At 40.0% G+C, this 19261-nt stretch overlaps 1 protein-coding gene across 5 annotated transcripts in view; it reads left to right on the forward strand.

The window, feature by feature from the left end:
- The window catches only part of AFF1 (ALF transcription elongation factor 1), a 182109-nt gene that overhangs the window by 117643 nt on the left and 45205 nt on the right, over nucleotides 1-19261 (forward strand). For all 5 annotated transcript variants that reach the window (XM_060779266.2, XM_060779267.2, XM_060779271.2 and 2 more), the window contains 4 exons: nucleotides 10124-10168; nucleotides 11871-11957; nucleotides 14141-14177; nucleotides 16495-16546. In XM_060779266.2, coding sequence (XP_060635249.2) covers nucleotides 10124-10168; nucleotides 11871-11957; nucleotides 14141-14177; nucleotides 16495-16546 — 221 coding nt within the window. The remainder of the gene's footprint in view (nucleotides 1-10123; nucleotides 10169-11870; nucleotides 11958-14140; nucleotides 14178-16494; nucleotides 16547-19261) is intronic.

Genomic DNA, 19261 nt, shown 5'->3' on the forward strand with positions numbered 1-19261 from the left:
TATCTTCAAAGATTAAGAAAGCAAAATGTACATGAAGCAGTATGCAAACACTAGAATATTAAGATACCAGATCTCAAAAGCTGAACATGATCAAATAGATGGAGTATGATAAATGAAGACTAGGTGCTGTAGGCTATATGTCAGAAGAAGCCAATGGCAATTCACCACTTGAGTATAAATGTTGTATGTTTTTCTTAGGCAAGAAATACTTAAGAAGTGATTTGCCAATTCCTTCCTCTCAAATGTAATCTTCTATACCTGGTATTCACTGGCAGTCTCCCATCCAAGTACTAACCTGGGCTGACTCTGTTTAGCCTCTCTGTGTCTTTCTTTCCTCCCATTTTCTAGTCCTTTTCATGTTTGGAAGGTGCTATGATAGCTCCATGATAGTGTCAACAGATTTTTGTATTAATAATAATAATAATAATAATCATCATCATCATCATCATCATCATTAGATACATAACAAGATTAGTACACAGCAAACAAGATCGCTAAGCTGGCTTTTGTGTTTAATCACACGCAGGACACTTCCCAAGTGTTTAAGACTGTGTAATATATTGGCAAATAATGCGTGCAGATCCGAGTAGATGACAGATGGTAATTTTGTCAGCGCTGATTGTTTATAAGTGCAGGCCAAGTCTTTAGGCACTGCACCCAGTGTGCCGATCACCACTGTGACCACTTTTACTGACTTGTTCCAGAGTCTTTGCAATTCTGTTTAAATCCTCGTATCGTGTAAACTTTTCCAGTTGCTTCTAGTCAATTCTGCTGTCACTGTTGTTGTTATTATTATACTGACACAAAAACATAGTATGACACAGCAAATGAGATATATATATACACTGGATTTCGTATCACAAAATCACAAGTCTAACACTTTCCAAGCATTTAAGACTGTGTGGTGTATTTTCGAATGATACCTGCATATCCAAGTAAGGTGGCCTTTTGCAGTTGACAGATCATGATTTTGTCAATGTTTATTGTTTCAAATGCCAGCTGAGATCTTTTGGCATGGCATCCAGTGTGCCAATTACCACTGGGACCACCTGTACTGGTTTATGCCAGAGCCTTTGCATAAATAAATATGCAATTGTATAAATAAATAATTTTATTTATACCCCAGCCTTTCTTCTCCCAACTTTTTTCTGGTATTCCTCCCAAGCCAGATTGTGGTCTCCCCGTTCTCCTGGCTTGATGCTAAACTTGGTGTTCAGTCTTCACCTTTAAAACCACCTTTTCCACAATATGTGTATACACACATCATGTCCTTGGAGAGGAACACTAGTTTCCCTTTTAGCCTATTATGTACCTTCATATTCTTGGTCATTTAATGAACAACTCCACATGCCATCATTTCCTTGCTTCCTTAGACCTCAGAATGGACAAAATTATATGCTCCAGCATCCGCACAGTGAGATGCTACAGCCCACCCGTAATAGTTGTGGGCACATTGCACATCATCAAGACCCACATAGGAAGTACGTTACAGGCTGGAGAGTATTTTGGGTCTGTGTGTGGTCCACTGGAGTGTAACCTCAGAGTTGGCCCTGGGAGATGGCAGCTCAGTGTGAACTGGCTGGGTGGCCTTAGTTTTTCTGGACTTTAATTCTGGTTTGTAAAATGAGAGTGGCAGTAACCTTCCTCACATGGCAAACAAGGAAACAAACCAGGTAACACATGTCAGACCTGAATACTGTTTTGTAAACAAACCACTGCCATTTTCATAACCACATTTATTTAGAAGTTGCTTTGTGTGATTTTTAAGATTAATTTGTTTCCAGTTGGAAATAGTTACAAGTACAATAGGTTTTAAACACTATGGACCCTAATCTGCTATAAATGGACTAGTGCAGTGTTTCTAAAAGTTCCTAATTCTGCGATCCCCCAACCACAAAATTATTTTTGTTGCTACTTCATAACTGTAATTTTGCTACTGTTACAAATTGTAATGTAAATATCCGATATGCAGGATGTATTTTAATTCACTGGACTAAATTTGGCACAAATAACTGATACACCTAAATTTGAATATTGGTGGGTTTGGGGGGGGGGTTGATTTTGTCATTTGGGAGTTATAGTTGCTTAGATTTATAGTTCACCTACAATCAAAGAGCATTCTGAACTCTACCAATGATGGAATTGAACCAAACTTGGCATACAGAACTTCCATGACCAACAGAAAATACTGGAAGGGTTTGGTGGGCATTGACTTTGAGTTTTGGAGTTGTAGTTCACCTACATCCAGAGGGCACTGAAACAATAATGGATCTGGGCCAAACTTGGGACAAATACTCAATATGCCCAAAATTGAACACTGGTGGAGTCTGGGGAAAATAGACCTTGACACTTGGGAGTTGTAGTTGCTAGGATTTATGGTTCACTTATATTCAAAGGGCATTCTGAACCCCACCAATGATAGAATTGGGTCAAACCTCCCACACAGAGCCCCCATGGCTTGAAGGGACTTGCTAGTGAGAGCTTCCCTCCAACCTTGCATGATCTCTCTCATCCACACATGTGCACTATGCTGCCATGCACCAGGCACACCTGCTCTCCCCTCCCCACTTGGAGTCTCAGAAAACAGCCCTCCCCTTGGCTGGGAGGCCAGCCAATCACAGCGTAGGAGGCCTTTTGTTGGGAGGATTTGCATTTTGTTTACATAAAGAAAGAGAAGGACAGGCTGAGAGATCTTCAGCCTTCTCTGCCAAAGGGGTTCCTAAGACCATTAGAAATATAAGTTTTTCTGATGGTAATTGGCGACTCCTCTAAAAAACCCTCGAGACTGCCCCCCCCCCCCCAGGGTCCCATTCCTCAGATTGAGAAACACTGGACTAGTGGCTCCAAACTGTAGCAAACTGTCGTATTCATAATAATATAACAGCCCCCCAAAAGGGAAACCTTCATTTGCCAGTGGAAGTCTTTTCATATCCATGGAAAAAGAGAATGAATGTACTGTTTCTATTTCTTTTTCTAAACTGTTTCCTGATTCTATTGTAAATAGTATTTTTCTTAAACAAGATGTGCCCTTTGTGTTTGAAAAGATTGTGCATCCCTGTCCTAGATGTCTTAATAGACTAGAGGTTGAAATTGGTTGCCTTCCTTTTTTGGTTGAGCTACATTTGGCTGTACACATTGACGTAAAATATCCAGATTATTTGATCTGTGTGCCTTTGGTTGTGAGCTGCTTTAAAGAGACCAAGCTTTGTGGGGAAGCATATGAACAGAAATTTAATCTCATCTAGAATTTCAGTCTAATCTCTGGGATCATATTTGTTTCTCACCTTGTCCTCCTACTTTGTCATGCAGACACTCTCTCTTCTTTGAGTCCCATTAACCACAGCAGATGGTTAGATCTGCTAACTTGACTGTCTAAGACCTGACAGTACACTTCAGTTTCATATGTAGGAAGAGTATTTATCTGTTTATGATTGTATCATTTTAAACTAATTGTGTTTGCCACATTTACACATTGAGAATGAGTAGGAACAAGTTGCTCTTCTCTTCTCCTGCTGTGTGATTAGGAGGTGATACTATTTTTGCTAATCCATGGTTTGGTACCCCCATAATATCTGCAGAATCCAAATATACAATTTCATTTATCCACTTCTGATGGAAAATGGTTTTTTGGGGGGATTTTGGAGTATATGTCCCCTGGAAATTATCTTTCCAGAAACCTTTATGTCCTCCAACAAAACTCAGTGGTATGCTTGAGGATATATTATTTAATAGTGTTCAGTCGTCTCTGTGATTTCAGGCAACCATAGTCTAGCTGGGAACTTTTCCTGCGTGAATCTTGAAGTCTTTCGGCATTGCCGTGATGAACAAACTCTAGTTAGGTTCAAACAGGTCATCTCCAAGCTGTAGTTATTGAAGCTGGTTTGTTTTAGCAATAATTGTTAAGCACAGTTAACTTTTAACTATTGTCCCAGCAAGCCCTGAGTAATCAGTAGCCAAGGTGAAAGCTCTTCAGCTGCTCCTCTCTCTCATATTTGAGGAGGAAAGGGAGTACACAGACTTGTGGCCCATTATGGCTCATTCCTGCTTGGCAATGTTATAGAATCACAGAATCACTGAGTTGGAAGAGGATTCATGGGCCATCCAGTCCAACCCCCTGCCAAGAAGCAGGAAAATCGCATTCAAGGCACCCCCGACAGATGGCCATCCTAGTCTCCAGGGCAGCAGAAAACAATCTTGCACCCTACTCCCTCTGACTTCTCCTCACATATTTATATATGGTCATCATCATGTCTCCTTTTAGCCTTCTCTTCTGCAGGCTAAACATGCCCAACCTTTTAAGCTGCTCCTCATAGGGTTTGTTCTCCAGGCCCTTGATCATTTTAGTCACTTTCCTCTGGACACATTCCAGCTTGTCAGCATCTCCCTTCAATTGCAGTGCCCAGAATTGTACACAGTATTCCAGGTGCGGTCTGATCAAGGCAGAATAGAGGGAAAACATGACTTCTCTGGATCTAGACACTAGACTCCTATTTATGCAGGCCAAAATCACATTGTTAAACCATGGATGTTGAACCATGGATGGGCAAAAGTGCAGCACCGAACCTGATTGTAGTCTTTCAACTCTAGCCTATGAGGAGCAGCTTAAAAATCTGGTCATGCATAGCCTGCATTCTTTCAAACTGTCCTTTTTAGCAACAAAATTATGGGTTAATGTGATGTGATAACACACCCCACCATTGTCTTGCACCACCGTAGCATTTAACTCTTTTTTAAAGGAGGCATTATAAAAATTAAAATTCTCTCATTGAGAAAGAAAGAGAGAAATAGGAAATGCTTTTCAGCATTGCAGTGATTTCAATCGAGACCAGTTGTAATCCCTTTTGCAAATAAATTTTAGTAAATATAGCTTGGTACATTTTTCAGTTCTTTTTAAGTAAGATCCCTCTGTTCTGTATTTCTGTGTGTATGCACATCCTAAATTGGGTTGCTGTGAGTTTTCTGGGCTGTATGGCCATTTTCCAGAAGAATTGTCTCCTGATGTTTCACCCATAGCTATGGCAGGCATCCTCAGAGATGTGAGGTTTGTCAGAAACTGTGCAGGTGAGGTTTATATGTTCAGGGTGGGCAAAAGAACTCTTGTCTGCTTGAGGCCAGTGTGAATGTTGGAATTGACTGCCTTGATTAGCATAGAATTGCCTTGTAGCTTCAAAGCCTGGCTGATTGCTGCCTGGCGGATGCTGCTATAGATGTGGGCAAAACATCAAGAAATAATGCTTCAGGAACATGGCCATACAGCAACACACAGCAACCCAGTGATTCCAGTCATGAAAGCCTTCGACAACACAGTGTCCTAAATTGTTTATCCTGTAAAAGGTGCTGCTTTATCTCCTCTTTTTTAGCTAACCTGCTTTAAGGCACGTCCCTTGGGAAGGTCCCCTTCCTTTATAGACCGGTTCTGCAAGTCCATAAAAATCAATAAATAAGAAAGCTGGAGGCTATAACAGGGAATGGTTCCATGGTAAAGAAACTGTGGCCCCCACCTTCTTTCTGCGGTGAAATGCAAACTGTTTTGAATCCAGGCAACTTTATCAGTTTAGGGCATGTTGTAAACAGGACAATCTATTTGTCATAGGCATTGCTCTGTAGCAAGAGAGGGCCCCTGTTTGTTTAAGGGCTGTTCGTAGACCCGAGAGACCTAGTATCACCAAGCAGCTAAGGGAAAGAAAGCCAAGAAGCCCCAAGTTCATGTCTCAGCTTAGTTGGCAACTCACTGGGTGGTCTTAGGCAAGCCTCATTCAGGAAATCTGGGTAAGTAAAGAAAGTGAAGCCATAGTAGTGCTTGTGCCCAAAAGGTAAAAAATAGCCTTTCTGATAAGCAGAAAGATGATTCTGAGTTTCTGATAACCACTATGTTATATACTGAAAAATAGATTTTGAGTCTTCCTTGTCAGTGTGGTAGAATTTCTAGTTCTTCCAATTGAAATGTAGGGTGATCCATAATTAAATACATAGATTCCTTCCCCACCCCATTCTCTTTTAGCTAAACCATAAAACCTATACAGAGTAGACTCTCGGTTAATTGGTATCCATAGGGATTGGTAGATGCTGGATATATGTTTTTCTGGCTGCTTGAGAGTTGCTATTAAAAATATGTCCCATAGTATATATGCTAGGCATAGGCAAATTTTCTAACTTGGGGGCCGCATGGAGGGCTGGAGCGGGTTAGGTGGGCTGGGAGGGAGGGGGTTGATGGTGGATTGGAGAGGAAAAGTGTATCCATGAGACCTTGTATTGCCTACTCCTGATACAGAATCCTGTATCAGGAGTAGGCAATATGGGGGGTTGGACAGGATGACCCCCAAGGGCCATCCAGTCCAACCCCCTGCCATCCAAGAAGGCACAATCAAAGCACTCCCAATAGACAGCCCCTGTGGAAAAGCCTCCAGAGAAGGAGAATCCACCACACTCTGAGGCCTCCTATGCCACTCTTCAAGAAGTTCTTCCTAATCTTTTCATTCGATTCTCTTTCCCTGCCATTTGAAACCATTGTTCCCTTGTGCCCTGGTCTCTAGAGAGGCAGAAAGTCAGTTTTCTTCCTCCTTCCTTCTCAATGGAACACCCTTTGAAATCTTGAAGCATGGTTCTCTTGTTTCTCTCTACTGTCTCTTCTCCCAGCTAACCATCCTCCAGAAGGAAAGAAGGAAGGGAATGGAGGGAGGGAAGGGAGAAGGAAGGAAAGATAAAAGGAAGGGAGGGAGGGAGGGAAGGAAGGAAGGAAGGAAGGAGAGAGGGAAGGAGGGAGGAAAGAAGAAAGGAAGGAAGGACAAAAGGGTGGAAGGAAGGAGAAGAAGGAAAAGAAGGATGGAAGGATAGAGGAAGGGAGGGAAGGATGGTGAGAGAGAGGAGGGCCTGAGAAAAGAGCCCAAGGGGATGCATCCAACCCATGGGCTTGGGTTTGCCCATACCTGATTGTTTTATACCATGCCATAAACTCTGTATTCACTTGATATTAATATTGAAATAAAGTAATTTCAAGCAAATGAAGACAAATAAAGGCTAACTTAACACTGTTTTATTGTTTTATTAAAACAGCTTTTTAAAATTTAAGCTATTCTTTATTCGATTTTCTTGCTGGTTGCTCAAGAGTTCCAGTAACTGAGAGTCTACTGCAGGGGTCTTCAAACTTTTTAAACAGAGGGCCAGGTCACAGTCCCTCAAACTGTTGGCCGGCCGGATTATAATTTGAAAAAAAAGAAAACATGAATTAATTCCTCTGCACACTGCACATATCTTATTTGTAGTGCAAAAAAAACCCACTTAAAAACAATACAATAATAGAAATGAAGAACAATTTAAACAAATATAAACTTATTAGTATTTCAATGGGAAGCGTGGGCCTGCTTTTGGCTAATGCGACAAGGTTGTTGTTGTTGTTGTTGTTGTGTGCTTTCAAGTCATTTCAGACTTAGGTTGATCCTGAGTGAGGGCTGGGTAAATGACCTTGGAGAGCTGTATTCGGCCCCCGGGCCTTAGTTTGAGGACCCCTGGTCTACTGTATATACTTATGAAAGCAGTAGATGGGGGTCTTTAGCAAAAGTCCAGAGACCCCTCGTACTATTGAAGTGCTGCAGGCCAATCTTTGTCTTCCATTTTTTAAAAGCAGACGGTCACTGAAACAAAGTAAGAGTTTTGATTATAAAAAGAAAAAATATTACCTGTCCGAGATAAATTATTTTTCTCTTGAGAAAGAAGGTGAAGGAGGGGAAAACAAGTTCTTTTGCCGATCTGATATTATCAGACAGCTGCTTCTGACATTTCCTCTTCTGGCCAGGTATATTCTTCCTCTTTTAAAGTTTTCTTTAACCATTTAAGATCATGAATTCTAGAAGAGGATTGATGCATTCAGTTGTACTCATCTTAGTGGCTGTTTTTAATAAAAGCACTTTCATCTGGTAGCATATTTTGAATCTTTGCCTTGTTTTTGTTTTAAATGAACAGTTGTTGAGTTAACTTAGTTGAGCGGAAGAGATCATGAAGCTGTCAACATTAGAAGGCACCTCAAGGTACTATTTCAATGGTTCCCAACCCTGTGGGTCCCCAGATGTTTTGGCCTTCAACTCCCAGAAACAACTGGTAAACTGGCTGGGATTTCTGTCGTAGGCGAAAACACTTGGGGACCCAAGGTTTAGAACCACTGTACGAAAGGTAAAGGTTTCCCCTGACATTAAGTCTAGTCATGTCTGACTCTGGGGGATGGTGATCATCTCAATTTCTAAGCTGAAAAGCCGGCATTGTCCATAGACACCTCCAAGCTCATGTGGCCAGCATGACTGCATGGAGTGCCGTTACCTTCCCACAGAAGCAGTAACTATTGATCTATTTACATTTGTGTGTTTTTGAACTGCTAAGTTGGTGGAAGCTGGGGTAACAGTGGGAGCTCACCCTGCACCCAAGATTCGAACCACCAACCTTTCAGTCAGCAAGTTCAGCAGCTCAGCGGTTTAACCCGCTGCACCACCCTCTGTACTATTTTGTGCAAATTGCTAACATGCATATTTCTATTTTTTCATTCATTCAAACTTGCTTTTGCAATTTTTTTTAAAAAAGTTCATGCTTGCTGTTGTTTATTTTGTAGACAGAACAGTATATTGAAGTATTTTCTGTTATCTCCAGTTTAGTTAATAGATAAAGTATGTTTAGGAAACACTTGTTTTGAGCTTCTATATGACATAGGTTAGAACAAAATAAGTTGCAAACACAAGTAAAGTTCAGAAGCTACTCTGATGTAGCAGCACTGGTTTTGCAAGGATTTCCCCCATTAGCTGTTTTGTAAAGGTCAGTTGAAGTTGAAGAAAAGTGTCAGCAGGGAATGGTGGGAATTGAGAGAAAGAGTCAGATATGTAAAGGGAGACAGACTGTGTAAAATCTCATGAAATTCGGGTCTCTATGGTGTTTCCAAGGGAAGAGAGATATAAGAAGCTAATTATCGCTCCTACTGACAGTCGGTTCATTCATCTGTTTGCACACTGATGGAAAGATGGCCCAACATATTTTAATTTAAGATCTCTACTTTCACATTGGAGACTAAAAGGTAAATGTGACTGTTTCCCTGACATTAAGTCTACTCATGTCTGATTCTGGGAGGTGGTGCTCATTTCCATTTCTAAGACAAAGAGGCAGTGTTGTCCGTAGATGCTTCCAAGTTCATGTGGCCAGCATGACTGCATGGAGTGTCATTACCTTCCCACAGAAGTGGTACCTATTGATCTACTCACATTTGCATGTTTTCAAACTGCTAGGTTGGCAGAAGCCGGGGCTAACAACAGGAGCTCACCTTGCTCCCCAGATTCGAACCACTGACATTTGATCAGCTAGTTCAGCTGCCCTACCAGGAGCCCATTGGAGACTACCACCAGTATTTTGTTTTTACAAAGAAGCCATTTATTAGTTCTTTCCCTGTTGTGGATCTGTCTCACTGTAGCTTACATCTTAGTGTTGAAACTGCTAGCTAAATGTTGGATTGAAATGCTCAAGTCTAGCCGAGGCTTGCCTTCTTCTCTACTGTGAGCGAAAATTACTCTGCAGAAAACCACAGCATTTAAGCTTTGAGTGGGTGTGTTGGACAAAGGTTGAATTTCTAAGTGCTTCTCTAACAAAGCAATGGGTGTGGCATAAAGTCTTGACAGAGAAGAGAAAAGAGAGAATGTGTTCACATTGGTCTTATTCCTTAGAGGAGAAGTCTCTTGGGATGATTTTTTTTTTGTACTTCCCAACTAGAGGAGAAAGGTAGTTACGGAGCTACTATCTTAAGAGGCCTGGTGGTGCTTTTTGTCTCCCTGATGGTTGGGAATTCCCATTAATACAAGTTAGTTTCAACAAGTCCATCTGGCCAAACAGCACCACCAGTTTTTGGGAAATTGATCGTCTTCCATGCTTTGGGTGTGTGCTTCGATTCTCTCTCTCTTGAGAACACAAGACAATCCAGTCCCTCAATGGAGCTGGTTGTATCGGTATTCACAAAGCCCACATTTTCTATTGTATTATGTATTTTCTATTCTACATGATTTAAATAAAGCCAGTATTTGAATTGAAGTGTCGATTTCTTCTCATGAAGTTTCTCCAGATCACATGAAATAATTACTTATTTCCTGGTGTTTTTCAGCAATCTTTCTCCAATGAAGTCCATTGTGTTGAAGAAATTTTAAAGGTGAGTATACCACTGGTGAGGGCATGTTTTAAGCAAGAGATTTGAGCATGCTAAACATGGAAGAATTACTTTTTCCAAGTTCTACTGTGGTCTACTAAGCGGGAATGCAGAAGTTCTTTTACTATTCCCCCAAATTTTAAAGTGTGTGCTAATCATACTGGATACAGTAAGATCCCGGTAACTGTGAAACACATAATCGTGATTTTTCATACCCACATTTGGAGGAAAATGGCATTTCTAGGTCCTCCATGGTTCTATAGTATTCTTTCCCAAGAAGTACTAAAAAGTTGTATTAGAATACCTAGCAAATCTGTAGGTCCTCCACCACAACTCCAAAATATTCTGGGTACAGAAATCAGGTAATTTAGTGGACATTCAGTTTTATTTTTGGTTTCAAGTAGCCATAGTCTGACCAGGAGCATATTCCACAAGATTACTATATTGTTGTTTTTGGAAGGTTTGCTAGCTATCCATAGGAAAAATAAGCTGTATTTCTGGCCCATCAGTAAGAAGAATTTTAAAAGTATGTGCTAATCATACTGGATATAGTAAGATCCCTGTAACTGTGAAATGCATGATTGTGATTTTACATATCCACATTTGGAGGAAAATAGCTTCTCTAAGACTTTTCTAGGTCTTCAATGGTTTCTATGGTATGCTTTCCCAAGAAGTTACTAAAGAGTTGAGTTAGAAGACCTAGCAAATCTGTAGGTCCTCCAACACAATGCTAAAGTATGCTGGGTACAGAAATCAGGTAATTTAGTGGGCATTCGGTTATATACTTGGTTTCAGACAGCCATGGTCTCACCATGAACATATTCCACAAGATTACTATATTGTTGTTTTTAGAAGGCTAGCTAGCCATCCGTACGAAAAATACTGGCCTATCAGTTACAAGCATGCATGTTACAAATGGAAGCAAAACATTAGCAAAATTTATGGCAGAAGAAAGTATTCAGCCCCTAAGGGATTCAGAGGTACAAATATATCCAGAAGTATACTGGCAGTAGACAACTTAGTGTTGGCTTGTCTTGTCAAGCTTTTGATGATTACCAAACCTAGTTTATTGAAGATGACACAAGCCAGGAACCCAGGTCTCAATATAACAGTGAATTTCTGTTGCTACTATATTCCTGCTTATTATAGCTGCTTTCTTTCAGAAGCTGTTAAGAAAGAGTAACTAGGAAGTGAACAGCAGCACGCCTGTTCATTATTAATTAACCAGAATTCTCAGCAATTCTGGTATGTTGTTCTATGCAATATAGAAACCATGCCACTACTACCCAAGGAATATTTTGGTGTTAGAAGGCAGAATGGTATAGTGTTTTGAGTGCTGGACTTGGATTCTGGAGACCAAAGTTTGAATCCCCACTAAGCCATGGAAACCTAATGGGTGACCTTGGGCATGTCATACCTTTCCAAGAATTTCGAAGTCCTGCAAGGCAACTTGAAGATATGCTGGGACCAGAAGTTTAATGAGGTTGTATCCTCTGATGTAGACAACCATGGTCTGGTTAGGAACATATTCCAGTCAGCTGTAGGGATCTTACTGTATTCCAGTGATAGTTGCAAGAATAATCAGGCATTGGGGAGCAAAACTAGGTCACAGTTTTCCCACGATGTGAAATATCCTTTGGAGCCTCTGTGGTAAGTCCGACAGGAAGCGAAGACCAGAACCTGACCTTCTATTTTCCTTCCCTAGGAAATGACCCATTCATGGCCACCTCTGTTGACAGCCATCCATACACCTAGCACAGCTGAGCCATCAAAGTTTCCCTTTCCTGCAAAGGTATTTTTGTTTTAATTGCTCCTTCTTTGCTTAGAACCAATTAATTGAGATATATGCCTTTCTGATATTTCCATTTTCGGAATGGAAAAAAGTTTTTAAAAATCCATACCATTATGACGATGAAGAGTATTGTTTCCATGTGAATTGAGAGTGCCTTTTAATTCTGACTTGATATGTTTGGGTCTCTAGATGTGTGTGTCTCTCATATTCTACTCTTCATGTTTCTGTACAATTTGCATACAACTTAGGTTACATTTAAAAAGCATGTGGTTTATTTCAAAGGAGGTTAGAAGGTGTGGAAAGAGAATTTCCTCAGGACAGAAAGGTTTTTCCTTTACACCATGAAAGTAGATTTTATACTGTCGTGAGGTAGATGAATATAATAATAACTTAGCAGGAAACCAACCTACATTTCTGTATAATGTTTAGAGATCTTCCACAATAACTCATTACATCACTTTATTTCATTATCTCAACTCTATTACCACCCAGAATCATTCTGTCCATCCCACTTTGCTAGCTCCTATGCCTAGAATTGCTTGCCAGAATATTGCTTGATCTCTTTTTCCCTATGTGTATGTGCAGTCAACTTATGGTGACCCCATACATTTGAGAGGCTTTTTAAAAGCAAGCAATACCCCCAGAAGTGGGTTTGCTAGTTCTGTCCTCTGAAATATAGCTAAAGCACCCTTAAAATTCCTTTTCAAGATTCATTTTTATTACAGCTGCAATGGGCATGCCAAGAGGGAGTGTAGCGTCAATTTTCAGCCATGTGTCCAAAATTGACTGAATATGGAATCATAGTACGACAGTATAAAGTTTGACTAGACCACAAGTACATCCAATCCAACCCAGGACCACCCAGTCTAGCTATTTTATTGGCTAAAATGGAAGCAAAAAGTCAATGAAGTATTGAGATGTAATATTAGCAAGAAAAATATTTCTCAAACTTTTGAAAGGTAATCTGGGGTCTTGGGGAGTTGTACAAGGGCTTTAGATATCTTTGGAGCTTCACAGGCTTCACTTTGCCCATCTCTATATTAGAGCCTTTAACAAAGCCTGTTAGTCCATTCCCCAGAAACAGCAAGAGTATCCCTCTGGGCAGCTAAACCAGGAAATCCCAGTTGGATGGTCTCCCACAAGGTTCTGCCTCCAGGGGCAAATCAAGAATAGGCAGCTTGGAAGTCCTCAAACAGACTCAGAAATGGAGTGGGCAGATCAAAATAGACCTGGCAAAATGGCACTACCTAGAAGAATCATCCACCTTGTGTGACTGTGGAGCAAAACAAACAACTCTGCATCTGTATGCTTGTCCACAATGCCCTGCCTCTTGTACAGAGGAAGAATTGTTTAAAGCTACAGACAATGCAGTTGCTGTTGCCTGCTTTTGGTCAAAAAATATTTTGCCACTTGTGCTCCTTCTATTTTTATCAGTTTTATACTTATTTATGCAATGTTTTGTATTAACTACTATTTTCATAGAAGCTCAACTTAAGGGTGAGTGTTATTAATCTTAAAAATAAAATAAATAAGAAGAACTGTGTGTGGCCAAAATAATGTCTGTTCACTCATGTTTCCATCTCCTTTGCCTTCTTCTAGTGTTTCTTCTGTATGGGATTTTAGATTTCAAGCTCCTTGGAGCAGGGACCTTTGTATTTTGTCTTTAAAATGTGACAATCTAGTACAAGTTAAGCATCCCTTTTCCAAAATGCTTGGAACCAGACGGTTTTAGGATTTTGGATTTTGATATATCAATATTTGTATACATGTACATAATGAGATATCTTAGAGATGGGACCCGAGTCTAAACACAAAATCCATTTATGTTTAATATCTACTCTATACACTGAGACCGAGACTTATACATTTTTAATAATAGGTGCATGAAATGAAGTTTGTTTACACTAACCATTAGAAAACCAAGAAGCCACTGTCTCAGCCAACTACACAAACAATTTCAAATTTTAGCATTCTGAGCATGGGGTGCTCAATCTGTATAAATAATGGAAAAATGCTTGCAATAACCTTCTTAAGGCAAGCCGGCATTAGTAAACATGTACTGGAGATGGGAATCCTGAAACTGAAAAGTACTGGGCTAATAAAGTGCATCTGGTGAATTCTTGGTGAAGTTTCAGCCTGCTAATACAAAACACATAAATCTTCATTTGTTTCCTTATTTCTAGGAAACCCAGCATGGTGGATCAGTAATACAGAGCCAGAGTAAGTAAGAAGAAAGATGCCTAACTCCTCAAATGTTGTTTTATGCGTCTTCACATTGTGCATTCATTTAAGCAGAGACTACACATAAATTCCCATTCAAGTTACACTCAAATGAAAGCTGGCAATGTAGTAGCAGTACCTAGTGGTTCCAGTTCAGCATGTGTGAAAGAGATGCTGTAGCCTTTTCTGAAATTATTTATTTATGAATTTACAGGTTGGAAATTTGCAAATACACCAAATGAGATTATTTGTGGCATTGAAAAAGGGGCCTTGCAGACTGTCTAGTCCAATTCCAGGTCAATGCAGGAAATCCCAAACTAGAATTTTCCCCGCAGACAGCCACCATCCAGTGGGGCAAAGCTACCCACCTCTCTGGAATAGAGATGGGAATTATGTAGTTCTCCTTCTGCTGCTATATGGTATCTCCATAACTGAGAGGTGACATGGTAGCTGTCTTTAACTATCTGAAGGGATGCCATATAGAAGATGGAATGAGCTTGTTTTTCTCGGGAAGGCTCATGACAGCCCATTTTAAGCAAGAATCTTAGAATCAAAGTTGGAAGAGACCCTAAGGACCATCCAGTCCAATCTCCTGCCATGCAGGAAAATACAATCAAAGCTCTCCAGACCAATGGCCACCCAACCTCTGCTTAAAAACCTCCAGAGATGGAGACTCTACCACAATCCAGAGCAGCATTTTCCGCTGTTAGGACATGTTTTCCAAATGTTTTGGTACAATCTTAGAATGGCGACTTTTGGAAGAACCAAACTGTGGGTAGAAAAATAAGTTGACAATCCTCAACAGGAAGATCATTGATTTAAGGATGCTATTGCTATTCCATACCAATAATCTGATTCTTTCTAAACTTATCTAAAAGAGAAAAGGTGGAAAGGGGTCATAACTGGGACATGCCAAGGCCTTGGCCAATGAGGGCGTTGCCGCCCCCCACCCCCAATCTGAGCTCCTTATCCTCCCCCTTCTCCTCCAATTCAGCAATTGACGTCTCTCCACCCCCTCCTTGGAGTCTTTAGGCTTCTCTGCCAAAGAGTGCTGGTGCCTCAACAAACTACAGATCACAAGATTCCAAAGCATTGAGCCATGGCCGTTAAAGTGGTGTCAACCTCATTACATTTTTAATGTAGATGCACCCTATGATTTCCATCACTGAACTATCCTTATTTGGTAGAGGTTGCTCCTAACTGTCGTAAGATATCTGTCCTCCTACATCTCAAACCCATTAAATATATTATCTCCTCAAGATTTAGGACATGTCTTTGCCCTCTTTTCTGTGATGGCTCTTGAAGGATTTGTTTTCGTTTCCTTCTTGAGTTTTCCCTTCTCCAAACTAAAAATAACCAGTTCCTTCAAACTCTCCTCACAGAATGTATATTCCATTCCTGTTTGTCCACATTCTTCTTGAAGTGCAGTGCAAAGAACTCCAGATGAGAGCTGGCTGGTGTAGAATAATGTGGAGCTATTGCTTCCTGTGGAGAATCACTGTGGTTCATTCAGCAAAGCCTGAAATCACGTTAATCTCCCTGCTCCCCAACTGTATCACACTATTAATCGATATCCTTGAGCCCCTATTTGTGAGTAAATTCATCCATAAAAACAAGACAGAAGAAAACTGGATATCTTCTGGCTGAAGTGTAGCTCTCTTTCTTTGTAGCTTTACATCTTGTTAGTTTTGGCCCAGTTCTCCATTCTGTCAAGGTCATTTTGCATTTTATCCCCTTCTTGTTTATTTAGTGACTTTTATATCCTCACCTTTCTCCCAGTAGCATACATGATTCTTCTCAACTTCATTTATTCTCACAGCAACTTTGAGAATAAATCAGATGGAGAGAAAAAAATATTGGTCCAGATTTGGGCAGTTTGGTAAATGGAGAATCCCGATCTCCTAAATCTAACACTCTTACCATTACACTACACTATCCATCAATCTTATGAGATAGTAAATACCCCTTTCAATTTGAGAGGAACACACTCAAAGTATATGGATTCTTCTGTTAATCCCAACTAGACTAAAGCTATTAAATCAATGAGATTTAATCATATGTTGATTCAGCATTCAACAGTTAATTCAATAGCTCTACTATATTTGGAACTAACCAATAGAATTAGTAAAACATCTCAGGTCTTGTATGAGTGTAGGTTCAGGCAGTTCATCTGCATCCTAATCTTGCTTCATGGCATGTTTATTCAACCTGTGGCCTTCTAAATATTGTTGATATCTAATATTATGCAGTTGATTATGGTACAAGCGTAATCTCTCACTGTTCATGGTGCCTAAAAATGTTTCTCTTTTTTTAACAGAGCAATATGATGCACCTTCTAAGAGTGTTTCTACTTCTCAGCAAACACCATCGTAAGTCAATACACTATTTTTTCTGAGTGTTTGAAGGCCTGTCATGGTTACAACTTTCTTTGTGCTATAAATAGATCCAATTAACAGGTAAAGACATCTGGCATAAGGCTTTCAAGAGCTAGGGTCAGAGGATAGACTGTTGTGTTAGATAGATCTGGTATTGGTTAGATTGGTGTTTCTCAAACTCTGCTCCACCATGTGTTTTGGACTTTTGCTCCCAGAAATCCCAGCCAGTTTACCAGCTGTTAGGAATTGTGGGAGCTGAGGTCAAAAACACCTGGAGGAGCAGAGCTTGAGAAACACTGGGTTAAATCATGGTAGAATGTTGAATTAAAGAGATCTGTTGTGGATTACTTTGGATTAGATAAATCTGGTATAAATTAGATTGAATTATAATATTGGGTTAGAAATATCTGATATGGGATTAGAGTGTTGGATTAGAATATTTTTTTTTATCAGGGACCACTTGAACAGAAACCATTTTGACCAGGGATCACACTCCAACATTATTATCAAATCAGTTTTTGGTCAACTTTAGATTTGGTTTGGTTATTTGGGGTGCTGATTCAGAAAATTGCATTGGATAGACCATGTCATCTTTAGTTTCTGATACAGAGCATATGCCATCCAGTAGTTGCCATCTGCTTGCCCACAGAAACCCATATTTAATAAAATCTAGAGGCGATGTGGTCTATCCAATGCAGTTTCCTGAATCAGCATCCCAAATAACCCCAGGAATAGACCTAAACACAAAGATACCAAGAAAAAAATTTTTTTTGGTTGGGCGGTGTTATTATCTGTGGATTTTGTTAATGCTCATGTTAAAAAAAAGAAGAGGTTAAAAAAATACAAAAAGCAGAGCTCGAGACCCAATAAACTGTTCCTAATGGCTTCAACAACAACAACAACAACAGGGGACTAAATAGGGTTTTACAAAGGGCTGCTTTCCCATTACAACCCTTGTGCTTGGCAATGAAAGCTAACAACAACAATAGCAACAGCAGCAGCTTTGGGGGATTCTCCTCTCCTTCGCTCTTCTCCAACGGCACCATTGAAGCTGCGAGAGGGCTTCCTTCCTTCTCTTCCTCTTCTCTCTCGCGCTCCTCCAACGATGGCACGCACCCTTGGCCACGGACCTTATTTTAGGTCTCGTGGCCCACTGGTCAGGAACCACTGGATTAGATAGGTCTTCCCTAATGTTTGCTTAGACTGACACCAAAAGAACTTAAGTATGTTTGTTTGTCTTCATCTGAAAGCAAAAAGAGAGAAGCCAGTGGTTGGCATCAGTTCCTGAGGGCCTTGGAATTGCAGGATTTGAGATTATGATTTTGACTGGCAAGTCAAGGGCTAGGATTTAAATAGGACTTAAGCTCTGCTTTATCAGAGTTGTTCCTAAGTTTCTGAGACACCATCATGTTTTTTTCTATATGAAGGGTTCCTACTGAGATAATTACACAGATGTTTTTGAGATCTAGCTGCTTTGCTAGCTGGTCTCCATACTGAACTTGGCCACAATTCAAGAAATATGCATCCAGCTGCACATGGCCAGTGGGGCCTAAGGCTTTTCCCCAGATGGTGTCACCCTTTCTCATGAGAATGTACACGTGCTTCTTAAACTGAAAAAAAACAACAGCTAAAGAAATGAGAATCCTGCCTGGCAAAGTTGGATCCATGTGCTAACTTACAATTCACAGACATCCCACAAATCTCACAGCAGTGTCTGAAAATTGGACTGACACAAAGGCTCAGCTTGCTATTCTTTTTACCAAACTCTGCCAAATTGCTCCTTTTCCTTAGAGTTCAGTGTGATATTTTCTGTTTCGTTTTGTAGTGAAAAAGGTTAGTAACACACTATCTTCTTAAAGATTAAAATCTTTGGCAAAGCTTTGGGTTTTGTGTTCAGCAAAGATGCAGGGTTTGTCTTGCCTGATTGCTGTAAGAGGTGCATGCAGGAAATCCTTATAATTTATCTCTGTGGTTAAGTGTTTTGTATGAGTTGCTACACTCTTTCTAGGTATCTTCATTATGCTAGAGATTGTGATGCTCAAAACTAGTGAGAATAGATTAAGGCACATCTGATGGGTTGCCAACAAAACCAGAAATTGTTAATTCTTCTTTTAAGTCTCTGAAATGCTCCAATCCTGAACTAGTGTTTTTTGTAGAAATCTTTCTGGCTGCCAAGAAAGGATAGCTATATAACACCAAAGAATTGATAGAAAGCTCCAAGTTTCATTGTGATGCACTGAGAAAAGAGATGGGATAGGATGTCTAGATATTTTGGCCGTGTAAGCAATAACTATCAGCAAACTTCAAACCTGTAAATGTGGAGGGCCAACTGTACTTTCATGACTAACATTGTTTATGTTTCTAGGGTTGTTCAGACTATGCATAGACATAAAACCAAGCATTCCTATTTTTAAAAAAATACTAGCTTTTTAGTGGTACAGTGCATATGAATACAGATGCTCTGTTTACCTATCACATCTATTATAAATTCATACTGTACCTCTGTATTAATCCAGGCTATCCTCTTTATATTTTTTTAACAATAGACCTGATCAACTAAATCTTTAACCAGGAGGAAAAGAGTTATTATATTTACAAACCATATGTATTATCTGATTCTTACATATTTTGTCGTCCCTTCATGTTGCTTGTTGATTTATAGTGACACATGCCACTGATGTTTTTTGAATCCATTCCTTTCCCTCATCT

The sequence above is a fragment of the Anolis sagrei genome, chromosome 5 (genome assembly GCF_037176765.1).
Source record: "Anolis sagrei isolate rAnoSag1 chromosome 5, rAnoSag1.mat, whole genome shotgun sequence".
Taxonomy (NCBI): Eukaryota; Metazoa; Chordata; class Lepidosauria; order Squamata; family Dactyloidae; genus Anolis; species Anolis sagrei.